Genomic DNA, 19,411 nt, shown 5'->3' with positions numbered 1-19,411 from the left:
TCAGTTAAGTGACTGATTTTAGCTCAGGTCATGATCTCGCGGTTGGTGAGTTCGAGCCCCACATCAGGCTCTGTGCTGACAGCTCAGAGCCTGGAGCCTGCTTCAGATTCTGTGTCTCCCTCTCTCTCTGCCCCTCCCCCGCTCATGCTCTGTCTTTGTCTCTCAGAAATAAATAAACTTTAAAAAATTAGAAAAAATAAAATAAAATAAAAATAAAATTGTGAAGGTGGTAAACTTTATATGTATTTTACCACAATTAAAAAAAATTTTAGGGCCCCTGGGTGACTCAGTCAGTTAAGCGTCCAACTCTTGATTTCAGCTCAGGTCATGATCTCATGGTTTCATGGGTTCAAGACCCACTGCACTGACAATGTGGAATCTACTTGAGATTCTGTCTCTCCCTCTCTCTCTGCCCCTGCTTGTGCTCTCTCTGTCTCTCTCAAAATAAATAAGTAAACTTTTAAAAAATATTTTTAAGTTAAAATTTTAAAACTCCACTGAATATCAATAAGGTAAAAATTCAGTTCTCCCATCGTGTCAGCCACATTTTAAGTGCTCAAGGGTTGGCTAGTGGCTGCCACATTGGGCAGGGCAGAATTTTGAGCATTCTCAGCACTGCAGAAGGTTCTGTGGGACAGCGTTGCCCTGGAAGGTCATCCTTTCTCACTTATTCATGATTTCCCCATCTCCCTCCTCCCCAAGACCACCAAAAGGGCATGACTTCCATCAGCCCCCAGGGACTCTGTCCTGGGTGTGCACAGCCCTAAATGAGGACACAGTACCTTATAGGGTCTTAATTGTCAGGGCAACACGCACTCAAACAGGGTGCCTCATCTCCCTGACTACACTGGGAGGCAGAGCTCAGATTAGAAGGGCAGACATCCCCCCCCCCTTGTCTCTGAGCCCCAGGCTGTCTGCCATGCCCTGGGACAAGCATGTGTCCAATAAATGCTTGCTGGGTGCCACAGGGAAAAAAGACGCGGCCCAACTACCGTTCCTCAGCTCCTCCAATTTATGTCATAAAACACTTTTTTCTTTGGCTATGATAAAATACATTTCAATTTAGGAATTTTTGTATTCCTCAGGCTTTTCAAGAAACTAACCAAACCATCCTATTACCCAAAGTTGGGATACAGTCAGATCATGAAGGTGGAAATGAATAAACTGAAGTTAACTGGCAAAACCAAGAAAAATTCTAGACTTCCTCCTACTGGCTCATGCAGCACCAGGTATGTGTGTCAGAGGGACCCTTCACACCAGGTTAATGGTGGGGCTAGGAGTTAACTAACCCAAGTGTGACATAATAATAAATATCTACTGGTCTCTTCCCCCCAGTTCCTGACACAGACCTCCTAAACCCTATAATTTCCAAGTGACAGGGGTGACAGGAGAAGTTTATTATTCATAATAAGCCCCTTTCAAGGGTACCTGAGTTTATGCTAATGAGGTGACTCTTGGTGGGACCTAGATGGCTTCAGGATGGGGGAAGCCAGTTGCCAGAGGAACCAACTGGGTGATCAGAAGGTTGGAACTTTTAGCACTGCCCCCCCTCCTTCCGCCCCAGGCTCCTAGGGAGAAAGACGACCGAATCACCATGGCCAATAACACTGTCAGAAAAACTGTAAACCATGGAGTTTTGAGAGCTTCCAGGTTGGTGAACACACTGAGGTGCTGGGAGGGTGGTGTGCCCGGAGAGGGCAGAGAAGCTGTCAACCCTTCCCACCTACCTTGCCCCATGCATCTCTTCCATTTGACTCTTCCTGAGTTGCATCCTTTATAATATACCAGTGACAGTAAGTAGGGTTTTCCTGAGTTCTGTGAACCGAACCAAGCAAACAGTTGAACCCGAGGAGGGAGTCATGGGAACCCTTGATTTACGGCTGGTTGGGTCTTCTGACCAGGTTGTACAGGTGACAACCCAGGACTTGTGAGTGGCATCCGAAGTGAGGCCAGTCTTGTGGGACTGAGCCCTTACCCCGTGGGGTCCGTGCTAACTCTGGGTAGTGTCGGGAGCACTTGTTATGGAAAACCCACACATATGGTGTCAGAAGAGCTGGTGTGAGTATGGAAAACAGAGAGTTTTCCTTCAGCAGGACTTTCAGCCGGGTTGGAAGGCAGTGTAATTCTTGGGGAAGCGCACATATGTTCAAGGCAGGCAAGATTTTATATCTACTAGTCTTGCAGAATTAGTGTGAGGATTGCCTAAGATAATGCATGTCTACAGGGGCCTGGCACATAGTCACTCAGTAAGAGCTCAATGATCGTAGCCGTCGTGGTTGTTTCATTGTTATTATTATTATTATTATCATAATTATTATTACTACATCAAAGGCACTTTTCAAAAACTAGATGAGGTTAAACACGGCAACAGTCTCCAAAATAAAATATGCTTGGGGTACCTGGGTGGCTCAGTCTGTTAAGCGTCCTACTTTGGCTCAGGTCATAATCTCATAGTTCATGAGTTCAAGCCCCACATTGGGCTCTGTGCTGACAGCTCAGAGCTCAGGGCCTGGAGCCTGCTTTGGATTCTGTGTCTCCCTCTCTCTCTGCCCCTCCCCCACTCATGCTCTGTCTCTCTCTCCAAAATTAATTAATTAATTAATTAATTAAAATAAAATATGCTCTGCAAACCTGACTTTGGCCCCACTTTGGGGATGAAAGGGCTGAGTTCCAGAGGGTCGATGACTCACGTAAGGCAGGTGGAGAGGAAGGTGGACAGATGGGCAGGGGTCTCTCTGCCCAGCAATTGGCTCGTTCAAATCATCTTGCCCCTGACTTACCTCTGCACTGGGGTCCTGGGAGGTCTTGCCCACAGGCTGATATGGTGACCTTTCCAGCAGCCCCACTGCTCCACCCCACCACCGACTGCCACTTACGATGTTCATGAGCGTGAGCAGGTACTTCTGCACATGCTCCTTCCCATGGAACTGGACCACAGAGTCATCCACACCCAGCAGAACCTCGATGTTGTAGTCACCATCTGCAGCATGCCTTCTCACTCTGCGCCTCGAGCCATTGACACGCTCCTCCAGGACACCCAGGGCACGGCTGAGGTTATCCAGGCTGCCCGGGGGGGGGCCTGAAAGGACAGAGGACACAATCTGCAGTAGCAGCCCAGGCTTGCCAGGTACATTGAAACAAGGCAAAACCCCACCTGGATACCACTCGGCACCAGCCTGGCCATCACCTTGTTGACAACTCACAGCACCTGAACTGTCCCCATTTTACAGAGGAAAAGACAGAGATTCAGAGAGGGCAGAGTGAGTGTCAAGTGGGCTTAGACCCAGCAGCATGCAAACCAACTCCTTGGCCATCACAGACACCAGGCCTGGAACCCAGCAGTGAATGGAGAGGCCAAGAAGCTGGGCTGCCCAGCTAGGAGTGTGCATGACCACAGCCAGCTCTTTCCATCCATTCACACACTTGAATACCCAAGAAGGGCCACCCAGGTGCCCAAAGGCTGGTTTCCCCAGTGTGGCCACCACGTTAAAACCAGGGAGACGAAGGGCCAGCCCTGGTGGTGTGTGTCCCACAGCATCTCCTTAGGCAGCTCCTCTTCCAGAACTTGCCTCCACTGAAGCAAGGCCCCTCATCTCTGGGCAAGGCCCACTCACACCTGTGCAGGGTCAAGACCACCCATGGGCACTCCTCTCCCCTCTCTCTCTCCGGTAAATTGTGTCTACTCCTTGTCACAGGCTGAGGAGATGGGTGGTTGCCTGACTGAATTGTGCAGGGATAAGGACTCCACAGTCTGCCTGGGGTGGGAGAGAGGGTCCAAGGGGCCTCAGCTGAGGGTCCCAAGGGCCTGGAGCTCTGTCAGGCCCAGGAACCCAAAATGGCATCTCCCTGTCAGCACAGCTGTGGCATCTGCTCTGGTTCTCTTCTCCTTTCCCACCAGGCCTGGAGCCCACCCTGGACTACAGTTCAGGCTTAGTTCCCCTGAGGAGGTGACATTTCAGTTGACACATGAAGGATGAGAAGGAGCAGGTCCAGTGAGAAATGAGGGGACAATCATTCCATGGATAGAGGACAACAGTCTTCTCTTGTCACTGAGAAGGGTCTTCTCAAGACTCCGTGCACCCCATCCCCCGTAGATGTGCAGCCAGCTCTGTGGGGGAGGCAGATGGGGACCAAACGTGTCCCTGAGGCCAGTGCTGGAGGGCCGTGGACCCCCTTCCCTGTGGGCCTTTTGGAGGACCCTTGCTGGGCTTGATGGGGAGCGCCAACTCTGAGCTGGAGTAGCAGCAGCAGAGAGGGCATCCCAGGTGAAGAGGTCAGCGTGGCAAAGTCCTCCCTGTGGGATTTGCAAACCCCCAGGACAGCAAACACACAGGCGCCCTTGAACCTACAGAACCAGCATCTACCACACGATGCTTCTGAGCCCTTTGCAGACTCAGGACCCAGGGTCTCTCTTCTCCAGGTTAAACGTTTTTGTTTCTGCCAATTTCAGTTTCCCCAACTCATCCCTCAGTGCTGGCAAAGTATGGGGACCGCTCCGGGGCGTGTTAACAACATTGGATCCCATGGCCCCGGGCTGGGCCCCAGCTCCTCCTGGGCTGAGTGGCTTGTCTAAGTCACTTAATCTTTCTGCTCCTGGGATTCCTTGATGCTAAACTGGGGACAGTAATGAGGACAGTGGGGAGCCTCCTCCTTGCAGTGGGGATCAGATGGCTGCGGGGTGGCAGAGCTTTGTCCCTGTCCCCACCCCCAAATGCGGGGCTTGGTGCAGGCAGCACCCTGTGCTCCACGGGCTGTGGGTGAGCTCGGCCTCTGCGACCCACTGATTCCCCTGGAGGGCGGGTGCTTTGGCATTCCCTGGATACAATTCGGTTTCCCCTTCTCCCGTCCTGTCCCTGATTCTCTGAGGCATCCTGCCTGATCCCTTCTGGAGACTCTAAAACTGGGGACAGCTCTTGGAAGCTTCTTGCCTCGTCATCCTTTGCCTGAGACATGAGCAAAAAAAGCCCTAGCTGCCATGCAGAAGAAGGGTCCCCCCCAGCACAGGGAATGTCAGGAACCCAAATCCCCGTTGTTAGGCACTAGAAAGATAGGGTCCTGCCACAGATGCCTCCAGTCAGGGGAGCCTTGGCCTGCAGGGATCCTGGCTTCTTCTGTCTACCGTAGAGCAGCCACCCGTGGGGACCAGCAGCTTCTCATGGGGAAAGGCTGTGTACAGAGGGCAACAGGAGCCAAGAGCAGGAGATGGGCGGCTCTGACAGCTTGTTATCCTGGTCTGAGCCAGTAATGACGGATGGAACAAAGGGCTGGGTAAGCTCTGTGTCAGTGTGGCTTCATACATGGGCTGTAAGCATGCAGGAGCTCCAAAGGGAGGAGAGGAGAGTGGCCAGGAGCCCACCTCCAACCCTGAGGGACCAGGAGGAGCAAAGGCCTTTAGGCCAGGTAAGCAACCTGGTGCACAGGGACAGGTCAGGAAGACCAGTGTTGGTGTCAGGGGATTACTAGGCAGTTGACCCAGGATCAGACAGGAGCCTGCCACTCATCCCTCAGGGGGCCACAAATCCCTACAGTGGGACTTGGCTTGAGCAACAGGCCTGCTGAAACCAGGATGGGGTCTCTGCATGGCCCGGGCTTCAGGATGGAGCCCGTTGTAGGGAAACTGAGGAGACATCTAAGATTGACAGTGGAAGAGATTTCAGCCTGGCCTCTGGGTCCTATCAGTGCTCATGTGGCCCTAGGCCTAGGGACTTGGCAAACCCTGCTGATCTTGGGGATGTGTTCCCGTAGGTCTTGCCAGGTCTGAGCAGGGCTGAGGCTTCCAGAGGCAGGGATGTCACCTGCTTCTCCCCATCGGCACTTTGACCTTTGGTTTTGGGGCATCCCTACAGGGCTTGGGGCTTGGGGGAAGGGATTCTAGAACGTCCAAGTCATCCCCCAAATACTCATGATCCAAGTAATAACTATAACAGTAATAATTATGCTTGAGGTGAAATTGGCATTTCTGTTGTGTCTTTAGAAAAGGTTGCTGTTTTTCACGGACCTGAAACATAAATTTCGCTAAAAACTGTGCTTGCCTGGCAGATCTGGCTACAAGATGTGTCCCAGCCAGCTCTGGCCGAGAGGCAGCCCCTTCAACCCTCCCACCCATGGGGAACATTGGGAGGGGTCACTACATGACAACTCCCAGGATCAGGGGCACACTCTGATGCCTTTGGGAGCCAGGAGGGCAGTGACAGCAGCAGGTCAGGTGGCCTGGGGACATGGGCCCCATGTGTCCCACCTCCAGGCATGGCTGTCGATCCACAGCCCAGTGTTACCTGCCCATCACCTGCCCCCAACCTGTGACCCCCCCTGTCCTAATTCCTCAAGAGAAGATGGCTCTTCTAGATTTTAACACAAAATCTCCCAATTCTGAAATACTGTCAACCCAATGAGTTATTTTTAAAATGTCATGTGGCCCTAATAAGCACCTCTATGGCTGGTTTCACCTAGGGACCACCCATCAGTGACCCTGGGCTTGACAGGGGCAGAGGGTAACATCTAGCCTCTTCCCCAGGGAAGAGGTTTTTTTTTAATGGAAATTACCATTTTTCTGCTTCCCAAGGTGGTTCTGAAGGTGAGCTGTCCCCGCTTGTTGGAAATGCAAAGAAATAAATGTGTAAAAATAGAGTAGCAATTCCTCAAATCCCCTGTCAGACTTAAGTAGCTGGTGTCTCCTCTGGGAGCGGTGAGGATGGCCCTGAATCATCCCCAGACAGCCCAGCAGGATGATCAGCTCTGCACGGGCACTGCGTGCAGGCCCGCCCTCCCCATCCCTGTCTCCACCCCTGCAGGGGCCCCTGGCCAGCACCTGCCATGTGTGCGTGTGCGCGTCAGGGTGCACAGGGGGACATGAGGACCCCGGGAGGGACAGAAATGCAAGCAGTCACTTGGCCCTGGCCTGACTTAGTCCTCTGTTCTGTCAGAGCCCTCCCCTCTCTGCTTCTCCTTTATCTCCTTTACCTCCCTCACCTCTGCTTTCCCTGCTTGGTGTCTGTCCCGTGGCCAGGTGGCAGGTTTGTGCCAGCAGGTGGAGGGGGAGTCCCATCAGTCTTTCCATCTGTGAGATGGGGACAGTGATGGGATGCACACCACAGGGGCCTGTTTGTCAGCCCCGAAGAGGAGACATATGCACAGGGCCGAGTGGCCGGGTGGGACCAGATGGCAGGCTGCCTCGCCTGAGTCTGAGCTGCTTTCAGAGTCCCTATCCCGCCTCCAGCATCTGCTCTGCACCACTGTGATATGGAGGGAGTTCCTGCTCCTGTCTGGAGGAGGCAGCAGATGAGAGGCTTTAGGGACAAGTGAGAATTATTCTGGAAGACTCTTTGTGGACAGGTGGTGCTACAGGGGAGCTGGGCTCTCAGCCCCACCTTCAGCCACAGGGGCACCAGGGCCCAGACACCACACCCTGGGTTGTTGGTGTCATGATGACTTGAGATCCCAGGCCAGGATAACAAGCTGTCAGAGCCGCCCATCTCCTGCTCTTGGCTCCTGTTGCCCTCTGTACACAGCCTTTCCCCATGAGAAGCTGCTGGTCCCCACGGGTGGCTGCTCTACGGTAGACAGAAGAAGCCAGGATCCCTGCAGGCCAAGGCTCCCCTGACTGGAGGCATCTGTGGCAGGACCCTATCTTTCTAGTGCCTAACAACGGGGATTTGGGTTCCTGACATTCCCTGTGCTGGGGGGGGACCCTTCTTCTGCATGGCAGCTAGGGCTTTTTTTGCTCATGTCTCAGGCAAAGGATGACGAGGCAAGAAGCTTCCAAGAGCTGTCCCCAGTTTTAGAGTCTCCAGAAGGGATCAGGCAGGATGCCTCAAAGAATCAGGGACAGGACGGGAGAAGGGGAAACCGAATTGTATCCAGGGAATGCCAAAGCACCCGCCCTCCAGGGGAATCAGTGGGTCGCAGAGGCCGAGCTCACCCACAGCCCGTGGAGCACAGGGTGCTGCCTGCACCAAGCCCCGCATTTGGGGGTGGGGACAGGGACAAAGCTCTGCCACCCCGCAGCCATCTGATCCCCACTGCAAGGAGGAGGCTCCCCACTGTCCTCATTACTGTCCCCAGTTTAGCATCAAGGAATCCCAGGAGCAGAAAGATTAAGTGACTTAGACAAGCCACTCAGCCCAGGAGGAGCTGGGGCCCAGCCCGGGGCCATGGGATCCAATGTTGTTAACACGCCCCGGAGCGGTCCCCATACTTTGCCAGCACTGAGGGATGAGTTGGGGAAACTGAAATTGGCAGAAACAAAAACGTTTAACCTGGAGAAGAGAGACCCTGGGTCCTGAGTCTGCAAAGGGCTCAGAAGCATCGTGTGGTAGATGCTGGTTCTGTAGGTTCAAGGGCGCCTGTGTGTTTGCTGTCCTGGGGGTTTGCAAATCCCACAGGGAGGACTTTGCCACGCTGACCTCTTCACCTGGGATGCCCTCTCTGCTGCTGCTACTCCAGCTCAGAGTTGGCGCTCCCCATCAAGCCCAGCAAGGGTCCTCCAAAAGGCCCACAGGGAAGGGGGTCCACGGCCCTCCAGCACTGGCCTCAGGGACACGTTTGGTCCCCATCTGCCTCCCCCACAGAGCTGGCTGCACATCTACGGGGGATGGGGTGCACGGAGTCTTGAGAAGACCCTTCTCAGTGACAAGAGAAGACTGTTGTCCTCTATCCATGGAATGATTGTCCCCTCATTTCTCACTGGACCTGCTCCTTCTCATCCTTCACGTGTCAACTGAAATGTCACCTCCTCAGGGGGACTAGGCTTATTTCATCCTGATTAAAATACGCTCTCCCCTCCCCCAACGTCTCCCTGACAGCATCTTGTCTTCTTCTTTCATAAAACACACCACCATTTGTGGCTCCAATCTCATCTGTGAATCTGCTGGGCCCTAAGGGCCTCTCCCGCCTCAGAGAGAGGCCCCCTGGAAGACAGGAGCCATGGGTCCTGGGTGCCTCGCTTTCCTGAGTGCCCTACAAGTCACAGCAGGGCTGGGAAGGAAAGGAGTCAGGGCAGAGAGGCAATGGGAGGGTGCTTGGGGCCAGCAGTGGGGCTGGGAGAAGAGGCAGGTGGAGCAGGGCTGGGTTGGGGGAGCAGGAGCAAAAGTGAGCTGGCACAAAGTCCAGCTATGCACTGCTTACCCAAGACACAGCTAAGATAAAATGACCCAGGGGCCTTCAGAAGAATGGCACAACAATAGAGGGACCATGTGATTGCCAACAACAACCAAAACAAGCAAAGTAAAACAGTATTTGTGAGATGAAATATAACCCAAGGCGTTAACGGGACAAACTGATCAGCAATTCATTGAGAAGATATAAAAGGTATGAAACCTAACAAAGCTTCAACCTGATCCAAGGAAAAATAGACAAATTGCAGTTCTATGTGCATTTTTATACATTTATTCCAGAAAACAATAGATGGATTAGTTTAACATGAGGTAGGGCTGTTGGGGATCTGCATTACTGAGACAACCTAGCTGAAGCCCAAACAACCAGAAAACGTGCTCCTTTCAAGCACTCGTGGAACACGTTCCAAATCTGACTATGTATTAGGACAGCAAGAAAACTCAAAAGTCATGTCCATAGCCACCACCACAGAGAGAAAATCAAAGAAAACAAGAAGAGGAAATGCCCTCAAACCCCAAACACCAGAAATTAAAGATACAGTTTCAATAAGCCTACACTAGATATTGGATATAAAGTCTAATCGCTGGCTCAGTTTAGGAAACCTGAATAAACCTTAGGAAAAACTGAAAAACTAGTCAAAGAAAAACCTAGAGGGTTTTATAGGACAGTTTTACCAAGCCTACAAGGAATAGATACTTCTCATCTGATGTAAAATATGTACACAAAGGCCAGTGCCTTTCTTTCTAGCTAAGAAAGAGAATGGGCAAAAGGGCTTCTCAAATACAGCAACAAAGCCCACGAAATATCTAGGAATAAAAAGGAATGAATGTATAAAGACCACACAGTGAGTAGTCAAATATAGTCTGAAACTCCCCCCAAATACAAAGGAAGACCTCAGTAAATGGAGACACAACAATGCTATCCTGGATGGCAAGTTGATTCTCCTCCAAATCCATCTACAAATTTAACACAATCTCCATCAAAGAATTATTAAAACCCAATAAAATACCCAAGTTTGACTCTCCTCCAAATCAATCTACAAATGTAACTCAATCTCCATCAAAGAATTATTAAAACCCAACAAAATAAGATATAACTGCAAGGCTAGAAGAGAAAAAAAGCCAGAAAAATCTTGAAACTATTGAAAAATAATAATAATGGGGGGTACTTACATTTAAAAAAAATTTTTTTTAATGTTTATTCATTTTTGAGAGAGAGAGAGAGAGACAGACAGACAGAGCACCAACAGGGGAGGGGCAGAGAGAGGGAGACACAGAATCTGAAGCAGAATCCAGGCTCTGAGCCATCAGCACAGAGCCCAACACAGGTTGAACCCATGAACCGTGAGATCATGACCTGAGCCAGTCAGTTGCTTAACTGACTGAGCCACCCAGGCGTCCCTCAGGGGTACTTACCTTTCAAATTAACAGAACATATTACAAGATATGTTTCTGTTCTTTATATGTTTAATATGCTAATGTTTAGTATTACAAAATATTAGTACATAGGGACATTGCTGTCATGAAAGACAGATCAATGGTACCGAATACAAAGTCCAAAAACAGATCCAAACATATGAGGGGCTTCTGGGTAAAATAATAGATTGAACATATACAACCAATTTAGCTCCTTCCTGGAATCCCATTACAACTTTAGTAAAGTGATTTTTTTTTTAAATCACAAGGCTACAAGGACACAGAGAGCAGCAGAGGAAAAACTAACAGAACTGTTGGAGGCTGGAAAGCAGATGGTCTCATAGTAATGGACTTACTATATCAGAGAAAGTTGAATCCCAAGCTGGCAATGAGAAAAACCAAGAGACTCTTCTAGTCTACATCATAAAATCCACCAAAGGCACCAAGCCCTTCTGGGAGTGGGAGTGAAGACAGGATTGAAATAAGCAGGACCAGTTGGTGGCTAGTGCCAAATGCCCTGCCCATATACTGTACCCTTGTGACAGCCCTGACAACTAACACTGGTATTGGTCTGGAAGCTCGTTCCCTCTCAGAAAGGTGGAAAAGGGTCTGTGGACTGCAGGCACCAGGTATATTTGAGAGCATAGGCACCAAACTAAAACCAGGAGGACTAAATCAATGCTGAGGCACTAACTCCCTTCCACAATTCACCCCAGTATTCTAGAGGTCAGGCCTTTACCCCTCAGGATAGAGACTGGGAGGGGTCTTCTCTACAGAATCTGATCAACCAAAGACCAAAAGGTAGTATCACTGTCCGCAGTTCCCCCTGCCTACATGTTTCAAGCTCCTAATCATTTCTTTTGTTGCCCAACGTTACACATGAATAGCTAGCCAGGGATCACTGGCTCTCCCGGGGAAACTCCAGACATGGCAGATGGAGACCAAGAAGAGGCAGACAACCAAACAACAGGAAAGTGGGGGGAAAAGAGACGATACAGGAAGGTGGGGGCAGCCCATCATCAATAACCTCTGAGAGCTAGGAGAAGATATACAAGGATAGTATGAGAACAAGGACAGGATGAGAACAATAAAAAGGGTCCTTTGAAATTAAAACCATTTCAGCAGAAATGACAAACTCAGTGGAAAGACTAGGGAGATAAAGTTGAGAAATCCCCCAGCAAGTAAAACAATGAAACAAAGAGACTTGAACAATCAGGAGGGGGAAGTTAAGAAAATTAGAAGACCAGACTGGAGATGTATCATCCATACAATAGAAACTTCATAAAGAGAAGAAAGGGAAAATAGACAGGAAAAGAATTAATGAAATAATTCAAGCAAATTCCTCACAATGGGAAGGTGTTTGCCAGATTGAAAGGGCCCAGCTAGTACTCAAAACACAGATGAAGACAGAACTGCTCCATGGCACATCACCATGGTATTTCAGAACACAGAGAAAATTCTACAGACTTTCACAGGGCATAGGAGGGCACTGGGGGAAGCAGATACATAAGAGGGAACAAAGGATTGGAATCAGAATGGCTTTAGTCTTCCCTGAACTCAAAGCAGGACAACAATGGAGCAAAGCTTTCGAAGTCCAAAGAAAGATTACTTCCTAACCAAAAGTCTATACCTAAACAAATTCTCCAGCAAGTATGAAAGTGAAATAAAGACATTTCCAGGCGTGTCAGCTCTCTAAAGTTTTATCTGCCCAGCACCTCTTCTCAAGAAGCTACTGAAAGTCACATTTCTTCAAAACAAGAGGGGCAATCAAGAAAATGGAAGACTGGAGATGGGGGGAGCAGGAGACCCAATAAAAAAAATGAAGAGGGAATCCCTTGGAGGATGGTAAAAAGCGATCCTGGGACAGCCGTTCTGTACCAGATGTGGAGGGCAGCTGAGCAGTCTTGCCTCCGTGTGACGCGAGAGACAGATGGTCATCGCTAAGACACAGGCCCCCCCCACATTTCCACTGGACCATCCTCTTAACCCAAAGACAGAACACCCAGGAGAGCTTGGCCCAGATTCTCATCCATGTGTGGCTGAGGGTCTCTCTCCTCGTGCTCTGCTGAGGACACACGTATCACTCCTGGAAGTTCTCAGCTTTTCCCTGAGAGCCAGAGGGCCATGGCGGGCTTGGAAGTGGAAAGTACAGGGCAGGCCATTCCCTCTGACCATACTTCTGTCGGGTGCCCGGTGCACACCTCAGCCTTGCCAGGCGCCCGGCTGTGGAGAGCCCTGTGTTTCCCCAGACTCCCTTGTGACCTTGCTTGCCACTTCCCCAGAAGGGGCCTTGTCAGCTCCCAGCGAAGGGGAAGTCAGCCCACGACGCGGAGAGTGCTCTCCTCACCCTCTCCTGGAGCCTCTGTCCAGCGGGGGCAGTGCTGCTCTCTCGTTGCAGAGCTCGTGTGTGCTTGCCTTCCAGTTTTAATATTAATTTAATATCATTTCTGGTATTCATTTATATGCAAGCTGTAAATAGCTCATCAAATAATAAAATAGTAAATGAAATTAGTAAATGACAGGGTAGCAATTTGAAAGCAGGGGTTTGGTAAATGGTGAACATGAAGCAGGTGTGGACATTCTGGCAACATGGCACCATTCAGTCAATTATGTGTAAGAGCACCGGGTGGCCAGTAATGTCACTTTTGGGTCCACTGCGTAAAGACAGGATATAGCGACCCTTCCCCTGTAGGCCATTTTTCACTGCCCTGGACAAGGTGTGCAGACAGGCATGCTCACACAGGTCCTTAAGGAAGCAATTGAGAGCTGTTCACAGCAGCATTGCTTGGACAGGTTTCTGGGAGTTGGAGACAACGTGACTGTCATCAGAGGGCAGGAGGAGAGGCAAAATGAGGCAGGTGCACCCCACACAGTGCTACATGGATGTTAGAGGTTTGACATCAACATACAGGACAGATGGATCTCAGAAACATGGCTGAGTGCAGAAAGTGAGACATGGCGGGCTGTACAACACAGCACCATTTATGCCAGTTAGACACATACAGACCCAAGCAAGGAGCAACACTGATTTTGCAAAAATAGACACTGACTGGGGCCCGTTTGGGTGGCTTGGTTAAGCCTCTGAGTCTTGATTTCGGCTCAGGTCATGATCTCACAGTTCATGGGTTTGAGCCCCACATCGGCACCACACCCATAGCTCAGAGCCTGCTTGGGATTCTCTCTCTCCCTCTCTCTCTCTGCCCCTCCCCCGCTTGTGATCTCTCTCTCTCTCTCTCTCTCTCTCTCAAAATAAATAAATAAACTTAAAGGGCACTTGGGTGGTTCAGTAGGTTCAGCATCCAACTTTAGCTCAGGTAATGATCTCACGGTTTGTGAGTTTGAGCCCTATATTGGGCTCTGTGCTGACAGCTCAGAGCCTGGAGCCTGCTTTGGATCCTGTGTCTCCCTCTCTCTCTGCCCCTCCCCTGCTCACGCTCTGTCTCTCTATCTCAAAAGTAAATAAACATTTTAAAAAATAATACAAATAAATAAACTTTAAAAAAAAACTAAAAAAATAATACACTGACCAAAGGATACCCTTTGAGCACCTTAGAATGGTCGCTCACTGCAGGGGAAGAGGAGAGGGGAGCAAGCTGGTTTTGGAGAGAAGTGTTTTCTCTTTTTAATGACGCTGGGACAACTGGTTATAGATGGAGGAAAAGATCAAACCCTGACTTCGGATGGTAAACAAAAGCAAACTCCCGGTGGACTGGTGGCCCAGGACGATGAAACTGAAATCACAAAACTGCTAGAAGAAAATTCAGCTTAATGGTCTCTGTGCTGGGTAGGCTCTGGACTCCAAGGCCAGTGTGCTTTCCAGGTTCCCCTGTCCCCGCCCCCAGAACTGCCCCAGCCTCTGCTGGGCAAGCACCTGGGTGGCTGGGCGTGCTCCCTGGGGGCCCTGCTGCTGCCCAGCTTTCAAGCATGTGGATGAAAACCAACTGGTCTCCCTTCCCCAGTGCTCAGGAGTCCCTGAAGCTGAAATCCCTACAACCTTCCTGCAGAGCAGGGTGACAGGCAGTGCTCCCAATAAGGGGAGAGTGACACATACAGAGCCAGGTCAAGGCCAGAGCACCAGCCCAGCCTTCCTGCTGCAAACACCACCAGACCCCACCGTGAGTGGACCAGAGTCCTAGGCACCGGCAGCCTGGGGTCTCGAGGAGCACACTGGAACTCCCACCCCGGGGGAGGTCATCTGCAAGAAAGTCATCCCCTCCATTTGTTAACAACGTTGAGACAAGCCCTCCGTGACTGCAAATTCCCTTAAAGATGATCATTAAGATAAAATATGTTTATGGAGAAGCATAATCAGGACACAGCGAAAGCCCTGTTTGGAAGCAGGCAGGCTCTTTGGAGGCTCTGGGAAGCAGAAAGCAGGCTCAGCCCCAAGGGGGCCATCAGCACGGGGCCCCACTGGTGAGCTTTATTAAAAGAAGCTCATTAGGATTATTTCATCCCAGCCCGTTATAACTTTATGACCAAATCGGAATTAATTTTTGCAATGCCGGCAGCCACAGCTCATCTGATGTCGTGTTTTTACGACTCGAGGTAGAGGGGAGGTGCGGGGTGGGGGGCCTGGGGCTGGGCCAGCCACTCTATGCTCGTTCATCAGGGCTGCATCTGTAACAGCTGCAAGGACTTTCAGACACAAGAGCTGGAAGGTCCATAAATTGCCTCGAGTCCCAGGCCCTCTTACCTTTCCAGAGCTTCAGGTCAGGGATGGGAACTCTGGAGAAGGGAAAAGAAATTTCCCGTAGCTTTTCTGTCTGGGACCATCCCCAGAGCATGCCCTCCCAGGGTACAGGGTGACAGATGCTCCTCGGTGGTGCACAGGGAATATCCTGGCCTGCCCAGCACCCACCTGCCCCACTGGAGATTACAGACCTACCCAGAGTTGTATCACATGGCCACCTGCTTCTTTCTTCTTCAGGTACTACTCCTTGATTTTCCTTTGATGAACCACCCTCGCCACTCCTGGACCACATAGCTCAGGGGGAGCCAAAGCCATGGAGCCCCTACCCCAGGAGCACCCACATGGCCCAGGCAAGCCAATGAACCCTGATGCCAAGCATCTGCTGGGGCATACAGGGAGATACCATCTCTGCTCTCTGCTGTGATTGCTCAGCAGGTAAAATGTGAGCCAGGGGCTGTTGGGCACCTTCTCCTCCCGCAAGAAGCAGAGCTGAGAAATGAAGAGAACAGGTGATACCAGCCGTGCCTGAAGCCAGCTCTGAGTCAATTCATTTGGATTTCTGTCTCTTGTAGCCAGAAGAATCCTAAAAGGCACCATCCCCGCCCCCACACACACAGGGAAATCCCATCGCCAGCCTCCTTCACGCTCCTGAGACATGCACTGTCCTAAGTAAGCTAGACACCATCGTTTGATTTTGTAGCCATATCCCTCTATTAGCATCAGATGGTGCCACTCTGTTCTACCTCCTACTTTTGGAGGAAGCTCAGTGGGGACAGAGAAAGTCCACAGTGGATTTAAGGTATGTGGTCAAGAGAAAGGGGCCAAGCTCTGGTTCACTCACACAGATACATGTCCTTGGGAAGTGAGGGACCTGCCTGATGTCACAGTGGCCCCAGCAGAGGTTTTGAGGCCACTGAGGCTGGGCCCAGACCAGCAGGGCCATGCTGAGTGATCAGGAGCTCTGAGCCCCTCCCAGGCTCCCTACAGCAGCACTAGACCAAAGCAAGAACACCAGTCTGGCTCTCCTGCTACAAACACTCCCCGGCCCCAGCACGAGTCACCTGCCATTTGCAGCCTTCATGCAGAGGGCACCAAACGCCCCGTTCCCAGCTCTGTATGCTCACACCAGCCAAACGGCCTAGGCTCCTCCACACTTGCCGGCTTCCCCCACACTACCCTCCTGCCGGCTCCTGAAGCCCATCTACCTCCAAGGATGCAGCAATCAGGTCCCCAGGGTCCAGGAGCTGAAAGCATCCTGCTCTGGTGAGTTCCTGTCCACAGCCAACTCAGGGCAGGTCCCAGAGACCAGCTACAGTCTCCAGGGCACCAACATCCTCTCTGTGGGCAGTCAGCTGAAGCAAGGGGAGCTAGCCCCGAGTTACCTCCTCACTGCCGCTCCCCAGCACACGGCGGCCAGATGGCAGGATACAATGGAGAGACTGGCAGATCGCTCAATGAAAATATTTACTGTGAACTTCAGAACAAAACACAGACACCCACAGGTCCCGACAGAAGGGAGGATTCCCTGGGATTTCGTTTTAAATGTGGGGGAAGTGGGAAGTTGACAAGTGGGGGGCTGATGGCCAATGTTAGGGGCCACGGGCCTGGTGGCTTCTCTCCCATCCCCCATGTACAGCTTATACAAGTGCATGACAGGCAGGGAAATCCCATCGCCAGCCTCCTTCACACTCCTGAGTCCTGAATTTGGATTTGGACATCAGGCAGCCGCCTGGGCGTCACTGCCGGGAAGGGCCTCAGACACCCCACTCAGAATTCTGGGATGAAGCAGCACTCCCTACCTAAGGCTATGGCCCCTGTGTGCACACAGGCCCAAGCCAGGAGGAGGGCCTGCTTCTCCCCAACCCACAAAGCCAGCTCTCTCCTCACCCTAGGGCTGCCTGCACCTGTCCCCACCCCCCTCAAGCACAGCCCTAGCTCACACCTCCCCAGGAACCAGCTCCTCACTGGTCTTCAGTTTCTCCAAATCCAGGTTCCAAGGCATTTCTCTCCAGCTGCCAACTTCAGATTCCTATACTGAGCCCCGTGTCATGAAGAGTGGGTGACACGATGCAGGGAGGGGTCCCAGGGCTTTAGGAGGGGTTCAGTGCCAGCATGCTTGCAGGAGGTATGGGATGCTCCCCAGCCCCCACCTGAGGCCCTCTCCCACCAGGCCATGATCAAGATGCACGAATAGCTGCACCACCAAGCCTCTCTCTTCTTAGGAGAGAGAATGCAGACACCCTCGTCAGCGGTGGGACAGGAAAAGGCCCTACAGTTGACAATGAAGATGGCATCAGCCACATTGGGCATCGGGGCTCTATGGACATCCCTGTTTATTCTTCACAGCAGCTCCATGGGTCAGGAATGGACTCTCTCTAATGCGGACGGAGTGAGGCTCACACTCCAGCCCATGGCCTTACAGGGGCAGGGGGCAGCAGGGAAGGTGTCTGATTCCAGAATCCAACTCAGCCCCCTGCACGGGCCTCAGCTGGGGCCACTCGGAGCCAGCTGCATTGGGGCCAGTACACCACAGGCTGCTCAAAGTGTCAGGGGACCTCATCACACCACAACCCTACAGTGCAGAGACCCACACTCTGCCTCACCCTGTCTGCTTTCAGCCCTGAGGTGTGAGGCTCTAACAAGGACCTGGAGAAGCCGGGGTTTCACCCCACTGAGCACCCCGTGGCCCTCGAGCCTTGTATTACTGGTGTCACTATAAGCTGGAACTTGAGATGCTCTACATGGCAGTGTGTGCTGGATGGTGGAGGGAGACACCGAAAGTCCATTTTCAGGGCCGCTGTGCACACCAGTGCCCTGCACAGCGGCAGGGGCTGGGGGTACCTTGCACATTCACACAGACTCATGCCCTGGGAGGGAGGTGTGCTTGCACAGGGCCCTTCCCCTTTAAGACCTGGAAGTGGAGGAGAAAGGGAAATGGGCAGAAAGAGTCCAAAGATCCCACACCAGGCAAGTCTAAGGGGGCAGGATTTCTGACAGGAGAGATGGCCCACTGACCAGTGCTCCTCACATCTGTCCCTGTCCAGAGCCTGCTGAAGGAACAGACGTGGGTGATGAGGGACTGTCCTCACCCCTCTCTACTGATGTGGAGGAGGGGGTACCCTGAGGGAACTGCCTCTTGACCCACAGTCCACAGAGGGGGCAGGGGACATTGGCAGGGTGGACACCTTGGGTCAGCCCAAGAAGAGTTCCACATAGCAGTGACTCCTCTTCCTGAGTCTTCTGCTGAGTCCTGCTGGGTCTGGGAACCTGAGTGCCTCCAGCCCTCTGCCCTCTCTCCCAGGGAATGTCAGGCAGATCCTGTCTTCTTTTCTGTCTTTCTGGTCTTTCTCTGTCTTCCTAGGGTAGGAATCACAGGAGTCTGCCATGAGCCTGCACCTTTTGGACCCAAGGTGCAGACTGGGGTGAAGGTACAAGAGGCCCCTGTTTAACCCTGCCGAGGGTCCCAGGCACATCATCCAGTCCCACAGATGATGGGGTCGCGTCCTGTTTGTTTTCTTGTGTGAGGTTGGTGGGTTCAGAAACCTGGTGGGCTGGTGTCCTGGGGGGATACTGATTAGCTCTGGTGGGCCCCACATGTCCCTCTCCTGTGATCCTTCCTGCCTTGAAAAGCTACAGCCTACAGGCACCGAGGAGGGAAGGGGCTCCCCTGCTCCTCAGAGATGCGGACCTGCCAGGATCCCACAGCAGCCCCCGAGGCACTTTCGCCATGTTCCCCACACAGCACCAGCCTCCTGTCAGCCCACAGTGTTGACAGGGCTTAATTCGATCAGCCCCATTTAGAGAAGGAAGGAAATGAGAAATCGGAGCAAGTGCTGAACGCTGTGAATTTAATCCATGACACAGCCTCACACGGGCCTTTCCTAACAACCTGGGGGCATGGGGTGCCCTCCAAGCCCGGATCCCATGGCCACCCGAGGGCCGCCCTTCCTGCAGAAAGGATGGCACAGAGCCAGCTCGCCAGGCCCCTGGCCATCCTGGACACCCCAAGGGCTCCAGAGGACAGACCAGGTGGCTAGGCAGGCAGATACTACAAAAATCATCGTGTTCTACTTTAAAAGGCCTGGGGTTTCCTTTCCTGGTTTAAAAGCAGATGTGACTCAGCTGGGTGTGCTCTGAGAGGCAGAGTGGATGAGCCACTTGACAAGCCAGCTCGTGAACCATGGAGCTCCTG

At 51.9% G+C, this 19,411-nt stretch overlaps 1 protein-coding gene across 1 annotated transcript in view; it reads right to left on the bottom strand.

Moving 5' to 3' along the window:
- ADAMTS2 (ADAM metallopeptidase with thrombospondin type 1 motif 2) overlaps positions 1–19,411 on the bottom strand; it is a 245,032-nt gene that overhangs the window by 98,009 nt on the left and 127,612 nt on the right. The window contains exon 4 of the mRNA XM_047083060.1: positions 2,877–3,079. Within this exon, the coding sequence (XP_046939016.1) occupies positions 2,877–3,079 (203 nt within the window). The remainder of the gene's footprint in view (positions 1–2,876; positions 3,080–19,411) is intronic.

The sequence above is a fragment of the Lynx rufus genome, unplaced genomic scaffold, assembly GCF_022079265.1.
Source record: "Lynx rufus isolate CCGP_SWC_20201006 ecotype Redwood Valley unplaced genomic scaffold, mLynRuf1.p SCAF_1, whole genome shotgun sequence".
NCBI classification, from domain to species: domain Eukaryota; kingdom Metazoa; phylum Chordata; class Mammalia; order Carnivora; family Felidae; genus Lynx; species Lynx rufus.
This window is presented reverse-complemented; position numbering and strand designations above follow the sequence as displayed.